Source organism: Aureococcus anophagefferens (assembly GCF_000186865.1).
Source record: "Aureococcus anophagefferens unplaced genomic scaffold AURANscaffold_11, whole genome shotgun sequence".
NCBI lineage: Eukaryota > Pelagophyceae > Pelagomonadales > Pelagomonadaceae > Aureococcus > Aureococcus anophagefferens.
This window is the reverse complement of record NW_008705571.1, coordinates 302705-318480: the sequence shown is the minus strand read 5'-3', so window position 1 is coordinate 318480 and position 15776 is coordinate 302705. Positions and strand designations below refer to the sequence as shown.

The following is a 15776-nucleotide window of genomic DNA, read 5'->3' as shown; positions in this document are numbered from 1 at the left end:
AAGCGTTCATAGCGACGTTGCTTTTTGATTCTTCGATGTCGGCTCTTCCTATCATTGTGTCGCAGAAGTCACCAAGTGTAGGATTGTTCACCCACTAACAGGGAACGTGAGCTGGGTTTAGACCGTCGTGAGACAGGTTAGTTTTACCCTACTGATGAACGGTTGTCGCGACAGTAATCTAACTTAGTACGAGAGGAACCGTTGGTTCAGATATTTGGTCATTGCGGTTAGCTGAACAGCTAGTGCCGCGAAGCTACCATCTGTAGGATTATGACTGAACGCCTCTAAGTCAGAATCCATGCTGGAAAGCGACGATATTCACCTCTCCCGATGTTACACGCATCACGATAGGCTTCGGCCGAGCATCATACTCCATCGCAATTTCGAATGTTGGGAGGGATAAATCCTTTGTAGACGACTTAAATATGGAACGGGGTATTGTAAGCATGAGAGTAGGCTTTGTCCTACGATCTGCTGAGATTCAGCCTCTTGTTCCGGCGATTTGTTAATGTGAAAGCAGACAGCGAGCTTCTGTGCGCCCTCTTCCGAGAGTCGAGCTGCACGTCGATCCATCTCTTTCGCGCTCCCCCCCCAATCAACCCAAACCCAAAACCAATACAGCTCCAATTGGAGCGAACCAACCCAACCCAAAAACAAAATCCGTGCCTTTTTGTGCGGGTTTCTCTTCTGCGTCTCTCGACGCAACACTCTACTCCAGAAGACCTTTTTAAAACCAAGCCGCTTTCGTGCGGGTTTTATCTTCATAGCGATCGACTACCACTCGTCGACTACTACTACGACTCATCGAGTCCCACCACTTCTCTGAAAACGCCCAAGTCCAAATCGTGCGGGTTTCTTGGCGACCATTGCCAAGTACCCCCAAGTACCCTGCTCTGGACACTTCGACGCCCGAATACGCCCGTTTCCTCGCGCCGTAAAACGCCGCTCGCCGCCCGCCGCGCCTCGCCCCGCCCCCGCCGGGACTCCCTCTGCTCGACCGACGCACAAACCCGCGCGCGCGCGCGCGCCCGTCGCCGCGCGCGTCCGCGAATGCGGCCTTTTCTCCCGCCTTCGCGCGCGCGCCGCCGCGCCTCCTCGACGCCGCTCGTCCGTCGCGCCGCCCACGCCCCGCGACGACGTCGCGACGCGCCGCGGCCCGTCGCGCCCGCCGGGACTCGAGGAGGTTTCAAGAACGACCGACGCCCGCGCCGCCCCGCCACACCGGCGCGCCGGCCCGACCTTTACGCCCCCTCCGCCGCCAGCTGCTGCGCGGCCTTGTCGTCGACGATGGCCATGCAGTCCGTGATGTTCTGCGCGGAGAGGAGGGAGTTGTCCCAGAGGTGGAGGAGGTGGAGGAGGAGGTTGTGGCGGAGGTTCTGGCGGACGAGCTGGGACGCGAGGTCGGCGGCGAAGGCGTTGACGGCGCGGGGCACGGTGCGGTCGGCCTGGATGGGGTTGCGGAAGACCCAGCGGTTCCAGAGCTTCATGAAGGCCTTCTCCTGGGGCGTGACGTCCTCGAACTCCTCGAGGAGCTGCTCCGCGCGCTCGAGGCGCCACTCCTCGTCGACGTCGTCGTCGCTGTCGTAGCCCGCGGCGAGGAGCTGGGGCGCGATGGGCGCGGACGTGCGCGCGTGGTAGTACTGGCGCGTCGGCGGCGGCCGCGCGCGCGCGGCGGCCGCGGCGGCCGCGCCGGGCGGCTTCGCGGCGTCGTCCGCGGCGTCGGCCGCGGCGACGGCGGCGAGGCGGACGGCGGCCGCGTCGGCGGCGGCGGCGCGGGGCACGGCCGGCGCGGCGACGGGCGCGCCCTCGCGGCGGAGGTACGAAAAGTCCGCGGCGCCGCCGCCGTCGCCGTCGGCCGGCGCGTCGCCCGGCCGGGGCACGTGGAGCTCCGCGGGCGTCGCGACGACGTGGAGCCGGTCGCGGTCGTCGAGGAGCGCCTCGAAGCGGAGCTGGGGCGAGTGGTGCGCGGCGAGGTGCGCGACGAGTCCCCGCGCGTCGCCGAACGACGCCGCGCACCACGCGCACGTGGGCTCGTCGACGCGGTCCACGCGCGACGCGAGCCGCGGCGCGGCGCCCGGCCCGCTCGCGTCGTAGACGAGGTGGTAGAAGACGCAGGCCGGCGCGCGCGACGGCGGGTCCGCGGTCGCCGCGGCCGGCGGCGCGGGCGGCTCCGCGGCCGCGCCCGCGGCCGGCGGCGGCCCGGCGACGGGCAGCGCGCTCAGCGCCGCGCCGACGGGCAGCGTGAGCGCCGCGGCGCCGGCCGAGCCCTCCGGCGCCGCGAGGTCGAGCGGCGCGAGCGTGATCGAGTCGAAGCCGCCGCGGCGGCCGGGCCCGCCGGCCGCGAGCAGCGCCTCGAGCCCGCCGCCGCCGGCGCCGCCCGCGAGCTCCGCGAGGGGCCGCAGCGCCGCGTGGCTCGCCCGCGCGAGGGGCGTCGCCGCGCCGCGCTGCGCGACGGGCCACCGCGCGCGCGCGTCGGCCTCGCCGACGACGGCCGCGGCGAACGCGCAGCCGGACGCCCAGTCGAGGCGGTCGGCGCCGCCCGCGGGCGCGTCGAAGAGCTGGAGCGCGACGACGAGGTCCCGCTCGCCGGCGAGCGCCGCGGAGGCCTCGACGCCGAACGCGACCCAGACCTCGTCGCCGCCGCCGCCGCCGTCGGCGTCGGCCTTGCGCTTCTTGCCCGCCTTCTTCGCGCCCCGCGGCTCGCGCGCGACGGCGAGCCGCAGGGGCCGCGCGGCCTCGAGGGGGCGGTAGCCCTCGGCGCGGCGCTCGTAGAGCGTCAGGCACAGCCACTTGTCGCCTGCGGAGGGGCGCGTCCCCCGGCGCGCGGCGCGGCGCGCGGCGGACGCCGCGCGGCGCCCGCGTCGGCGACGGCGCGCGCGGGGTAGGCGGCGAGGTCCGCCGCGAGCCGTAGCTTCACGTAGCGCGGCGACGCGACGGCCGGCGTCGCCGGCGCGTCGCCGATGCGGGTCGCCTCGGGGCAGTAGCTCAGCGTCCTCCGCAAATACAGAGGGTTGCGAGCCTGGCGGCGCGCGAGGTATTTGGCCCAGAGCGCCGCGGGCTCGTGGGCGCTCTTGAAGAGCTCGTCGTCCATGGACGAACCCGTGCTCGACCCGTCCATGTTGTGCCCGGGGCCGCGGCGGGTCGGCGATTCCTTTCAACATCGACTTCGCCGCCTCCCGGGCTCGTAATTGCCTCGAGTTGAGGGGGGTCAGTGGCGCCCTCGGCGCCCTCGGCGCCCTCGGGACGAGGGCGCCGCCCCCTCGGCCGACGCCCTCGGACCCTCGGACGGCGGATCGGCGCCCTCGGACGAGGACTCGGCCGTCGGACGAGCGCACGGCCGTCGGACGAGCGCACGTCCATCGGACGAGGGCGGCGAACCGTTGGTGACCCCCCGGGCGCTGGATGTACGGGCTGCATGATTGATGACAGGCTTTGCACCCGCGCCGCTCAGCGAATACGCGGAGATGCGCAACGATCTCAGTGGCTGCATGGGCCGCATCCTGACGGACGACGCGCCGGTGAAAACGGGACGTCCAGGCGATGGCGTCGGGGAACAGGCGGGCGATTCTCAGAGGCTCGGGTGGGGCGCGCTCGACGCCTCCCAACCCATCGACTCGTTTCGAGTCACTGCAGCATCGGGAATCGTTCGTCGTCACCCAGGCGTCGTCTCGGTACAAGGGCTGGGTCGTGAGACTCGAAATCGTCGAGTTCGTCCGGTCGGGGCTCGGGCGCCGCGGCGGTCCGACGGAGACTCCGTGATGATCCACGGCAGCACCAGCGTCAGCAGCCAGGAGAGATCATCCCTGGCCGCCCCCGGGCCACGCTCCATCATCGACTGGGGCGACTGCGCGGCCTAGGACCGACAGGACCTCGTGCCCGCGCCGACGTGTAGGCAGCCCACGGCGCCGCGAGGGGAAAGCGCCGCACGGCCGCCGCTCTTGGCTGCGCCCCGTCTCGGGGACCGTCGCGACCGTGGGCGTCAATGCCGGCACCCACGGCGCGCCCAGGGACGCCCAAGGGCTGCGCCTTTGGGCTGCCGCCCCCCCTCATAACCTTAAAACGACGGATGGCCGAACCTTCGGGAAGGGCTGCTGATCGGCCGGGCGTGCCTTGGCCAATCAGCGGCCGTCGGCGCCCTCGGCGCCCTCGGACCTTTCGGACCCTCGGACGCTCGGCTCCCTCGGACGAGGGGAAAATCCCTCAGCCGAGGGCGTCGGCCGAGGGGGCGGCGCCCTCGTCCCGAGGGCGCCGAGGGCGCCACCGACCCCCCTCAAGCCTCGAGTTCCCCGGCGAGCCACTCGTGGCCGCGTCTAGACGGCACGGCCGGCTCGAGCCTCGAGGCAAGAGCTCGTCGACGCGCGACGCCCCTGGGACAACCGCAGGCAGGCAAGGGGGTTGTTAGGCGGCGATCGTCGCTCTCCGCGGCGACCTGCGTCGCTCGCGCTCAGAAGGCCTTGAGGCCCGCGCAGATGGAGTCGCGCGCGGCGGGGCTGACAGCGTTGGGGCCGACGTAGACGTCGAGGAGCGCGTCGGCGACCTTGGGGGCGTCCACGGAGGCGACGACGGCGCCGCCGGCGAGGAGGTCGACGGTGCCGCCGGGCTTGAGGCGGAGCACGATCGTCGACTTGTTCGGGAGCGTGTCCGCGAGGCCCGCCTGGCAGGCCTGGGAGAAGGCGTCGGTCTCGGCCTTGCCGGCGCGCGGGAGGACCTGCTCCTCGAGGGCCGTGACGAAGGTCGACGTCGACACGTCGCGGACGAGCGTGAGGCGGAATTCGTTCGTGGCGCTCGGCGCGCCGCGGAGCGCCGCGAGCGCGTCGCCGTCAGCGCCCACGCGGAGGTCCGGGTGCGCGTAGAGGCCCACGACGTAGACGGGGACGATGCCGTACTTGGCCCGCACGCCTGAAAAAGGGGAAGGGCTCGGTCGGCCGAGCGATCGAAAGGTCCGGGGACGCGGGCCGCGCGCCGCAGCCCGCGAGCTTGAGGGACCCGGCCTCGTTGGCCGCCGGGAAGCTCACGCCGCCGGCGGTCATCGGCTCCCCGAGGTCCGCGAGCGTCGCCTTGCGCGACGGCGACGACGCCAGCAGCTCCGCGGCTGGGGCCTTCTTCTGCCAGAATTTCCATCCATCGCAGCGCGCCGCATCGTTCTGCGCGACGACGAGCGCACCGCACGAGGCGGCCGCCGCGGCGGGGAGCTGGAGCTTCGAGGAGAGGCGGGAGGCGAAACGCGCGGCCATGGAGACGTAGGACTCGTCGACGCGGTGCCTGCGGGAGTTCAGAGAGGTGAGAGATGGTGTCACGGGGTGGGCGTCGAGGCGGCGGCACGTCGAAGCGATAGCACGCGGCCCCGCACCGGCGAAACGGTGCGGGGGCCGGGGGACCGCCGGCTCGCGCGGCGCGCGATTCGAACGGACGAGTTCCGAAGGAGGCGGGCACGTCGCGACCACGCGGCGGCGCCGAGGGCCCCGCCGCACGGCGCCAGCGCTGGCGCCGGGGCGCCGTCGGGGCACGCCGCGGAGCTGCGGCGCCCCCAGCGCCCCCCTCGAGCCAAAGGCGGCCAATCTCACGACTGGGATCCGAAAACCACCCCCTTGACATCGCCTCTCGCCCTTCGCGTTCCGCGCGTCCCCCGCGCGTGGCCCAAAGGAACTCGAGACACCGTGCGCGCACCTTTTTGCGGCTAAATTCTCGAGCAGCGGACTCGGAATGCCTGCCAAGTTGACCAAGTTGCCTGTCAGCCACGGTCGCCGGCCTGGACCAATCGAATTTCTCCACAGGCGCCGCCGGCGCTGGCAGCGCGAGATGTCGACGTGATGGCGCTCCGACCGGCCCAAACTTGGTGAGAGTCGAGTACTACCTTGGGTGCGACGCTCTGCAAAGTTTCATCGCGCGAGCGCGTCGTGCGGGCGCGCGCGGCTGGGAGCGAGATCGTCGCCCGAGGCCGGGAGGGCTCGGTCCTGGGCTCCAGCACGCGCGCACCGGTAGAAATCGACACCTCAGCCGTTTTCGCGTCGGTTGATACATTGGCCACGCTGTCGCGAACCACTTTTGGGTGCCCGCTTTCGCATTCGCCGACACGCGGTCGATGCGCGGCGCCTGCGCGACGGATTCCCGAAAACGCGCACCGCGGTGTGGTTCTGGCCGCAGGCGATGATCTGGATGTAGTCGAAGGCGGTGGGCATATGGTTCGTGCCCTCCAAGGCTTTGAAGTTGGTGTGTGCTGCGATATCGGCGTGCCAGAGCTAGTTTTGGACCAGCTGCTCCCAAACGATTCGTTTCGGGGCCAAACGCAGCGTTTCGCGTCGACCGATCACCGTCGCTGCGTTCCGCCGGGCGGATCGACATCATAGAGCTCCTACGTGATGCTCTACGTCGTCTTCGACACCCAGAAGATGCCCGACACTCGCCGAAGGCGCCTCGGCCGAAACCGGCGGATGGTCGCCGCGGGCCAGTGCGGCCGCGTCTGGGCTTTCCTCGAGGTGTCTGCGGTCCGTGCGCCCGACGGGGGTCCCGATGGCTTCTCCTGAGCGCCAGGTTGCTGCAGAGAGTACCGTGGGCCGCGTTTAGGGGGCCAACCACCTGATTTCCACCTTAGAGCACTCCTTGGCACGCCCTATTCAGCGCCCGCGCGCCCCGCTGACTCGCACTGAACAAATCGATTTCAAATCGACGCTAGTCGCTTCCACAGTTGTCCCGAAAGAAGTCAAGAGAGACATCTTGGAGTGCGTTTAGGTGAAATTCAGGTGTTTTGGACCCCTAAACGCGATCCACGGTACTCTCTGCAGCAACCTGGCGCTCAGGAGAAGCCGTCGGGACCCCTGTCGGGCGCACGGACCGCAGACACCTCGAGCAAAGCCCAGACGCGGCCGCACTGGGCCGCGGCGACCATCCGCCGGTTTCAGCCAAGGCGGCTCGGCGCGTGCGGGACGCCTTGCGGTCGCCGACGACCGCGTAGAGCTTCACGCAGGAGCTCTATGATGTCGACCGCCCGGCGGAACGCAGCGACGGTGATCGGTCCGCACGAAACGCTGCATGCAGCACCGAAAACCCTCCGATATAGGCAATGTCGAGATTTCCAGGCGGCAGAACAGCTCCAAAAGCGCTTCGCCGCGAACCAGAACCCGTCCAGGGGGTCCGCCGATACGTTCCGCGAGTACGGCAAGCTTTGGTACGGCGAGCGCAGCGCCTACAGCCCGAACACATGCGCTCGGGCGCTCGTCGGGAACGCGCCCGAGCGCCTGAAATCGGGTGTCCGGAATCGCACGCTCGACACCCGGAGTAAGCGTTGACGCGTTCAACACCATGCAAGGAACGTAATCGAAGAGGAGGTGTCGTTCTTTAGCGCAAAATCACGATTTCCAGCGGCCGCAGCCTTGCCCGCGCGCGAAGACGCCGACCGTTACTCGTCTTCCAGCCGTCGTCGCAGCGAAAAAACGCGCAGGCGCCGCCAGACAAGGACTGTGCCCGAGCGCGTGGGTTCCCCGCGGCCCGGGGAAGAAAACTGACAGCGGCGCGACGTGATTAAGTCCAGAGACGTTCCCATCGTTTCGTCTGGCTGATCTTTTGTCCGCCAGCGACCGTGCAGCAAAGGTCGGAGGTGTCGCTGAATTGCGGCAATTCCAAGGGGATATAAATCTACTATTTATTACCCCTTGGCAATTCCGCCTGGGCACTCTGTTGCGCGCGCGCCGCCGCGCCACGACGCGTTCGCCGCTGCGCCGAGCGCCAGCGCCTCTCGCGCGCGCCGAACCGCCGCGTCGCACCGCTGCGCCGTGCGCCGAGCGCCGAGCGCAAACCACAAAGCACAAACCACAAAGCACCAGCAAAAACATGGTCAAGTTCCTCGACAAGCTCTCGGATCTGGCAAAAGCGGCGCTCGGCCAGAAGAGCGGCGCGTCCTACGACGCGCGCGTCGTCGCCGAGTCGCAGAAGCGCTACGAGAGCCTCCTGCGCGACGTGGAGCGCATCTTCCCCGGCGTGTCGACGATCGTGCTCGCGACGATCGGCGGCGACGTGCTCGCGCGGCACCCGCGGCCGCCGAGCGCGTCGAAAGCCGCCGTCGACGACTCGGAGTTCGAGGACATCCCCGCGGAGCTGCGGGCGCTGGACGACGAGATGACCGCCGGCGACCTCGAGTTCGACGAGTTTCTCGTCGGCGTCACGGCCGCGTACCGCGTGTCGCGGATCTACGTCGCCGAGGCTTTGACGCCGGACCGGCCGAAGCGGCCCAAGGCGGCGACGGTGCCCCGGTCGCCCCTCTTCCGCGCCGTCGGCGCGCGCGTCTCCTTCTGGGTCTACGGCGTCGACGACGGCCACGTGCTCGCCTTCCACGCGGACGCCGCGTGCCACGCCATCGACTCGACGGACGCGGACGCGCGCGTCGCCGCGGTCGTCGACAACATCCGCGTCGCCATGCGCGGCGCGGCGACGGCGCGGCGGCCCGTGCCCCGGCGCAAGATCAAGGAGCGGCCCTGGACGCCGGGCGCGAAGCGCGCGGCCGCGTGGGGCCGCGACTCCAGCGCCTACGAGAGCGCGTTCCCGACGTCCTCCAAGCCGCCGCCGCGGAACCACCCGTCCGACTACGCCAAGCCCCCGGCCCCGGCGGAGCCGCCGAAGCGGCCGTCGTCGGAGCCGCCGAAGCCGCCGCCGTCGAAGCCGCCGACTTAAGTTCAATTCGCGCGGAGATTCGTCGCGCGCCCGAGGCGCGTCTAGATTCTCCCCGGGCTTCGTGCGCCGGTGGCCCAGGGACGTCGCGGGGTCGTCGACTCTGTGGGGTAGTTCAGGCTGCGCTTGCGGTAGGCGGCCGCCATGTCCAAGTGCACCGCGCCATCCACGGTTCCTGGATGGCCGCGCGTAAACTTGTAACAAAAAACTCGAACTCAGGCTGCCCATTTTGCACTTTTCATATCCTGATGCTGTGCCTTGCCAGCGTCTATCCGCTGGCGTCCGACAGGTCTTCCCTCGAGGCGCCAAGGGCGACGATGAGAGTTGCTGTCAAGCGTCAACATTGAAGCAAAAGCCTCGACGCCCCCCAAGGCAAAGGCACCAACCTCGAGGCCTAACCCGGCTGCCCTCGTCGCGCCCGCGCGCCTCCCCACGATGGCCGCTAGCGAGAGCGATCTCGAGAAACTCAAGGCGCTGGAGCGCACGAAGACGGCGGAGGCGGGGACGGCGGCCGCGGAAGCGCGGGCCAAGGAGGCGCAGCTCGCCGAGGTCCGCAAGTACCTCCAGATGGCTGAGACGGGCGCGGATGCGGGGTGGGCCCTGAAGTGCGCGCAGCAGTACCGGCCCCTCTACGAGCCGCTCGCGGACATCGACGCCCGCCGCGAGTCGTCCAAGTCGTCGCCCTCCGACTCGGAGTCGGCTTCGGACTCGGCCGAGAAGAAGAAGAAGAAGAAGAAGGCCAAGAAGTCCAAGAAGCGCAAGGGCGACGACGTCTTCGACCGAATTCACAAGATTGAGAAGCAGGCCCGCGAGTGCCAGGCGCAGTTAGACGCGGATCGCGAGGCCCAGGAGGACAAGGACCGCGCGCACGAGAAGGCGTGCGAGCTCAAGCGCATCAAGGAGGACGAGGACTGGGAGGCCGAGTTCGCCGCGGCGCTCCGCGACCGCAGCGCCAAGCGCCTCAAGAAGCTGGCCGACGCCGAGGCCGCGGTGCAGAACTCCGGCGAGTTCCACTGAGCGCGCGCCTCTGAGCCTCGCGCGCCGCGCCATCCCGCCAGCTCCTAAGTCCCCGAAGTCCCGCTAGCAACAGACGCACCTAGAGGGTTTTTAACGACGGGTCCTCGTCCGGCGCCGCGGCGGGCGCGGCCGCGGGCGCGAGCGGCCGCGGCCGCGGGTTCGGCAGCGACCGGAGCGCCGGGTCGTCGTCCGGGGCCTCCGCGGCGGCGGCGGCGGCGTCGGCCCGGCGCTTCGCCCGCCCGAAGACGACGCGCTTCCGCCGCGCCGCGGCCCGGAACGGCGTCGAGAGGAAGCGCGCGACGGACTTCTTCTTCCGCGGGCGCGGCGCGGCGCCGGCGCCGTCCGCGGCGCGGTCGCGCGCGTGCGCGCGGGCCGCCGCGCGGGCCGCGCGGCCGTCGACGGTCGTCCGCGCGAGGAGGCCGCAGAGCGCCTCGGGGCTTGCGGGGAAGAAGCGGGACCCGAGGAGGGACAGCGCCTCGAGGCCGTCGGCGTCGCCCTCGATGGCCTCGTCGCCGAGGCGGAGCATGACGAGGCAGAGCCGCAGGAGCACGACGTGGCGCTCCGACGTCGCGCACTCGGGCCGCTCGCCCGCGTCCGGCGCCGGCGGCGGGGTCTTCCTGCGCGACCAGCGCATGGACGTCGCGCTCCGGAGGAGCGACCGCCGCGCCGGCGCGGCGGCCGCCGCGCGCGCGGACGCGGCGCGCGCGGGCGGCTCCCGGTCGCTCTCGTCGCCCGACGCGTAGTCCGCCCGCTCCTCGCCCTGCTCCAGCAGCAGCTCGCGGCGGCTCGGCGTGCCCAGCAGCAAAAAGTCCCAGCAGCAGAGCAGCAAATCGTCGGCCATGTCGGACGACGCGAACAGGGTCAAACACCAGCCCGACGCGATGGGCATGAGGTCCAGGCCCTCGTCGTCGAGCACGCGCGCGAGCCGCGGCGCGAACTTCGGTAGCAACGCGCCGGCGACGGCCACGAGCTCCCGGAGGCCCCGGAAGTCGGGGACGTAGAGCGGCGTCACGAGCGCCATCAACCCCCGGAACGCGTTGTACGTGCCCGCGTCGACCGTCGTCGTCCGCGCGCCCCCGGACGCGCCGTCATCAAAAACGCGCAGGAGCGCGCCGCCGAGGAAGTTCATGCCCTGGCAGTACTTCATGTCCTCGCTCGCCGTCCGCGCGAAGTGCGTCAGGAGCCGCCGGAGCTTCGCGTTCGAGATCGCGTCCGGCGCCGCCTCCTCCGCGCCGTGGAAGGTCCGCGGCACGTCCAGCGCGATCTCCCGGGGCAGCTCGTCGCTCGGGCTCAGGCGCCCCGTGTCGGACCGCCGCCGCGCCCGCGCCCAGCGCATCGCGTCGTCGTCGCCGCCCGCACGCCGCGCGTTCGCCGCGATCGCCGCGACCTCCGCGTCCTCCTCCTCCTCCTCCTCCTCCTTGGGCTCCGCCGCCGTGCTGCCGCAGGAGCTCCCGGACTCGCCGCCGGGCGCCGCCTCGAAGTTCCGCCGCGCCGCCTCGGCGGGCGTCGCGGCCGCGGGCGACGCGTTCGACGCGTCCTCGGACGGCGCGGGCGACGCCGCCGCGGGCGCCGCCGCCGCGGGCTTCGGCGACTCCACGGCCGCCTCGAGCACCGTCGACCACGCGCGCTTCCGCACCTCCGCCGGCAACCCGCCGTGCTCCGCGAGCAGGTCCATCGCGCGCCGCCGCCACTGCCGCCGCTGCCGCCGCGCCTGCGTGGGTTCGTCGCGTCTCGAGGGGCGGCGCGTGTGTGCGTGTCGTCGAGACGCGGGGCGCGCGCGGCGTTGTCGCGGCACCGCTTCGGCCAGGCGTCCAGCAGTTGCTCGAACCGCTCGACGACCCCCACCTGCGCCTTGAGCGGCGCGACGCGCGGGCGCCCGGCGGCGACCTCGGCCAAGGAGCGCATACCGCTGAGTGGTTTGGTCGCTACGGCGAGGGCAGGCGCCTGAAATTTCTAGAGCCCATGCCAGCAACAGGTTACACTGGAGTGCTCCATGAGATTGCAAACTCTCAACGCTCTCAACGTCTCTCCCGAGGCCGATGCTGTCGCAAACACCGCGCGCTGGCGGGTCACGCAGCTGCGGGCCCTGCGCGCCGCGCCGCGTCGTCGTCGTCGTCGTGAACCACGTCCGCAATCCAGCTTAAGCAGTCCGCAACCGGCCGCGCGGTGAAACCGCGCGCGAGACGCGCGCCGCGGCGGTTTCTTGAGATCCTCCGAGTCGTATCGGCCGGTTGAGACGCCACCGCGCAGCGAAGAGGGCACTTAGAAGCCTGCGTCGTCGTTGCGCGACGGCCGCCGCGCCGTCGGGCAGGCCGCCGTGGCAGGCCCCTGGCGCCGCGGCCATCGCAAGATCAATCACCCCCCGGCGGCGACGAAGGCGCGGAGGCGCGCCTTCAGGACCTTGGCCTTCACGGGCTTGAGCGCGAGGCTCGCGACGAACTCGTCGACCATCTTCGCCTCGACGATCTCGTAGAGCTTGTCCGCGCCGTTCTCCTCGCACCACGTCAAAGCGACGGCGACGTCGAAGCCGTCGCCCTCGAGGCCGTCGCGGAGCTTCGCGAGCTGGTCCTCGAGCGTGCCCGCGCACGTCGGCTGCGCGCCCTCGCCGGGCGCTTTCGGCGCATCCGCCTCGGCGTCCGAGTCCTCGGCGACGGAGATCGCGTTGCGGAGGAGCTCCGCGTCGCGTTCCTCCGCCGACCGAGAGCCCGTGATGACGCAATCGTCCTCCGTAGCGCCGTCCGATTCCTCGCTCCGCTTCTGCCGCTTCGGCGCCGGCGGCGCGACGGCGGCGGCGGCGCCGGCCCGCTCGCGCGCGCGCTTGATCTCGAGCAAGGCCGTCTTCACGCGTCCGAATCTCGCGTGCTCCGAACCGCAGTGGTTCTCGTTGATCGCGAGCGCCTGCCGGTACAGCGGCTCCGCGGCGGCGTAGTCGCCCTTGCTCTTGAGACAATGCGCGATGTTACAAAGCGAGCGCGCGACATGCTCAGACTCCGGCCCTTGCTGGTCCTCGCGGATCGCGAGCGCTTTTCGGAACAGCGGCTCCGCGGCGGCATAGTCGCGGAACTTGTTAAAGAGCAGGCACGCTAGGTGTTCCTGCGCACGTGCGAGGTTCAGGCTGTCCGGCTGCTGCTTCTCGACGAGCGCGAGCGCCTTTCGGTGCAGCGTCTCCGCGGCGGCGAAGTCGCCGTCATCAATTTTCGACAGCGCCAGCTTGTGCACCACGATCCAGTTGTTCGGCATGGCGGCGGCGGGCCTCATTGACCGCTCGACGAGGCTCCTGGGCGGTGCCCCGAGGCGCCGGGGCTGCCGAGGGCTCTCAATAGCCAGCTTTGACCCGCTTGGTTGATCATTTCAGCATCCTCGTTGCTGTTGAACCCATTCCTCGAGCTGTCTCCTTCGGCGTCGTCGAGCGGCTCGTCGTCGACGCGCAGCTTTCGTCAATGCGCCTGCACCTCGCGGGCATGCTCGCGCTGTGCCGCGCGCTCCAGCGCGCGTCGGTGCCGCGATCACACCTCCAGCGGCGGGGCCTGCGCGCGACGGTCGCAACACCACCGCCGGCGGCGCCCGACGCGGGCGTCGCGGCGCAGGTCGAGGCGCAGGGGGCGCTGATCCGGGATTTGAAGGAGGGCCAGGGCCTCGGGAACAAGAGTCCCGAGGTCGTCGCGGCCGTCGCGGAGCTCGTGCGGCTCAAGGCCCTGCTCGAGCCGCCGCCGGACGCGGGCGGCGACGCGACGGAGGCGTACGCGGAGCTCCGCGGCCGGCGCCTGGCCAAGGCCGAGGCCATGCGCGCCGCGGGCGTCGAGCCCTTCGCCTACGGCTTCGAGGCGTCGCACAGCGCGGCGGCGGCGCAGGCCGAGTGGGCGGGTCTGGAGAACGGCGCGGAGGACGAGGGCGCGCGCGTGTCGGTCTGCGGGCGCCTCATGGCGAAGCGCGTCTTCGGCAAGAAGCTCGCCTTCTTCGGGCTGCGCGACGCGACGGGCGAGATCCAGCTCTTCCTCGAGAAGAAGCGCGTCAACGGCGGCCTCGGCGACGGCGACCCGAAGACGTTCAAGAATCTGCTGGAGTGGACGGACGGCGGCGACGTGGTCGGCGCGAGCGGCACGGTGAAGCGCACGGACAAGGGCGAGCTGAGCGTCTACGTCGACGACTGGACCATGCTCACGAAGGCCCTCGCGCCGTTGCCGGACAAGCACAAGGGCCTCGTCGACGTGCAGACGCGGTACCGGCGCCGCGAGCTCGACCTCATCGCGAACCCGGACGTGCGGCGCACCTTCGAGCTCCGCGCGAAGATCACGTCGGGCATCCGGCGCTTTCTGGACGACCGGGGGTTCCTCGAGATCGAGACGCCGACGCTCCACAGCCAGCCGGGGGGCGCGGAGGCGAAGCCCTTCGAGACGAAGCACAACGCGCTGGATTTGGACCTGACGCTGCGCATCGCCACGGAGCTCCACCTCAAGCGCCTGGTGGTGGGCGGCTTCGACCGCGTCTACGAGCTCGGCCGCATCTTCCGCAACGAGGGCGTGTCGACGCGGCACAACCCCGAGTTCACGTCCGTCGAGCTCTACCAGGCCTACGCGGACTACGACGACATGATGGTCCTCACGGAGACGCTCGTCGAGTCCCTGGCGGAGAATCTCGTGGGCACGACGCAGCTGCCCTACGCGGACGAGACCATCGACGTGTCGGCGCCGTGGCGCCGCGTGACGATGTCCGAGGTCGTGAGGGACGCGGGCGTCGACTTCGAGGGGCTGGATTTGGACGAGGCCAAGGCCGCGGCCAAGGCCGCGGGCGTGCCCGCGGCCCTCGCGGACAAGCAGGAGACCCTCGGCTACCTGCTGAACTGCTGCTTCGAGGAGCTCTGCGAGGCGTCGCTCCGGCAGCCGACGTTCGTCACGGACTACCCCGTGGAGATCTCGCCGTTGGCCAAGCCCCACCGGTCGAAGCCGGGCCTCGTCGAGCGCTTCGAGCTCTTCTGCGTCGGCCGCGAGCTCGCCAACGCCTACTCAGAGCTCACGGACCCCGTCGACCAGCGCGCGCGCTTCGAGGCCCAGGCCGCGAAGAAGGCCGCGGGCGACGACGAGGCCTGCGGCGTCGACGAGGACTTCCTCGCCGCCGTCGAGCACGGCCTCCCGCCCACGGGCGGCCTCGGCATCGGCATCGACCGCCTCGTCATGCTCCTCACGAACGCGCCGTCCATCCGCGACGTCATCGCCTTCCCGCTCCTCAAGCCCGAGGCCTAGTCGGGGGGAGCGTAAGCGGTATACGTTGCTGGGGGGTTCGTCGTTGAGTTTTCGTCGCGGGGTTTGGCGTCATTTCGCCAGCCCACAAACTACTTCAACATTGTTTGTTGAAAGGTCAACCCGAGCTGCAATAGTGCTTCAAGCTTCCTGAAAGCCAAAATTACGATGGTGCAAACGCGGTCTAAGACGACGCCGCCGCCCGCCGTGTCCGTGAACGAGGGCGCGGAAGATGACGCGTCGCCCGCGGCCACCGCGACGCCCGCGGCCACCACGTCGCCCGCGGCCACCGCGTCGCCCGCGGCCACCGCGACGCCCACAAATTCTCGGGATTCTCGGCGCTTCTACCCTGCTGAGAGGAATTGCCGCAGATGCAGAATGCACGGGATCATCCAGATCGCGCGCCACGATTGTCCATACGATCCGCGGAAGCTTTCGTGGCGCGCGAACTGTACTCGAGAAATACTCGAGTGGCTGGAGCGTCTCAAGAATCCCCGGCGCCCGGAGAAGTCGCCGCAGAGGCCGAAGTGGGAGCGCACAAAGTCGCGTGATGAAGAGCGCCTGCACGAGAAGGTGCACAACGAGGGCCCCTCTTCCCTTCTCGAAGATGCACTGCTTGAGCTGTGGCGTCAGATCGACGTCTATAAAGGACAGCTCGAGCTTCTGCGAGGCAAGAAAGCGAGCCTGGAGTCGCAGCTTGAGCAAAATCGTTCCGAATGGGATGGCGAGGTGAGCCAAAACGTGGCGATGTTTCGGGCCGAGTTGACGACGCTCAACCGCCTCATCGAGGTCGCGCAGAGCTCGCCGGCGACTCGCCGGCGGTGAGGCTGAGCCGCGCGCGCGTAGCCTGGTCTAGTAGAG

General features: G+C 70.1%; 3 protein-coding genes across 3 annotated transcripts; 2 read left to right on the top strand and 1 right to left on the bottom strand.

Annotated features, from left to right (window-relative positions):
* Positions 1-1241: 1241 nt before the first annotated feature.
* On the bottom strand, positions 1242-1634 carry AURANDRAFT_27586 (hypothetical protein; the record flags this gene model as incomplete). Its single annotated transcript, XM_009039298.1, has 1 exon — positions 1242-1634. A coding segment is annotated over one exon (393 nt), but the record flags the coding sequence as incomplete, so codon positions are not given.
* Positions 1635-7827: 6193 nt separating this feature from the next.
* AURANDRAFT_64624 (expressed protein) lies at positions 7828-8664 on the top strand (the record flags this gene model as incomplete). Its single annotated transcript, XM_009039526.1, has 1 exon — positions 7828-8664. One exon carries the CDS (start codon positions 7828-7830, stop codon positions 8662-8664), a length of 837 nt encoding a protein of 278 aa, XP_009037774.1.
* A 4796-nt stretch (positions 8665-13460) lies between these two features.
* On the top strand, positions 13461-14918 carry AURANDRAFT_59065 (hypothetical protein; the record flags this gene model as incomplete). Its single annotated transcript, XM_009039527.1, has 1 exon — positions 13461-14918. One exon carries the CDS (start codon positions 13461-13463, stop codon positions 14916-14918), a length of 1458 nt encoding a protein of 485 aa, XP_009037775.1.
* Between the last annotated feature and the right edge of the window lie 858 nt (positions 14919-15776).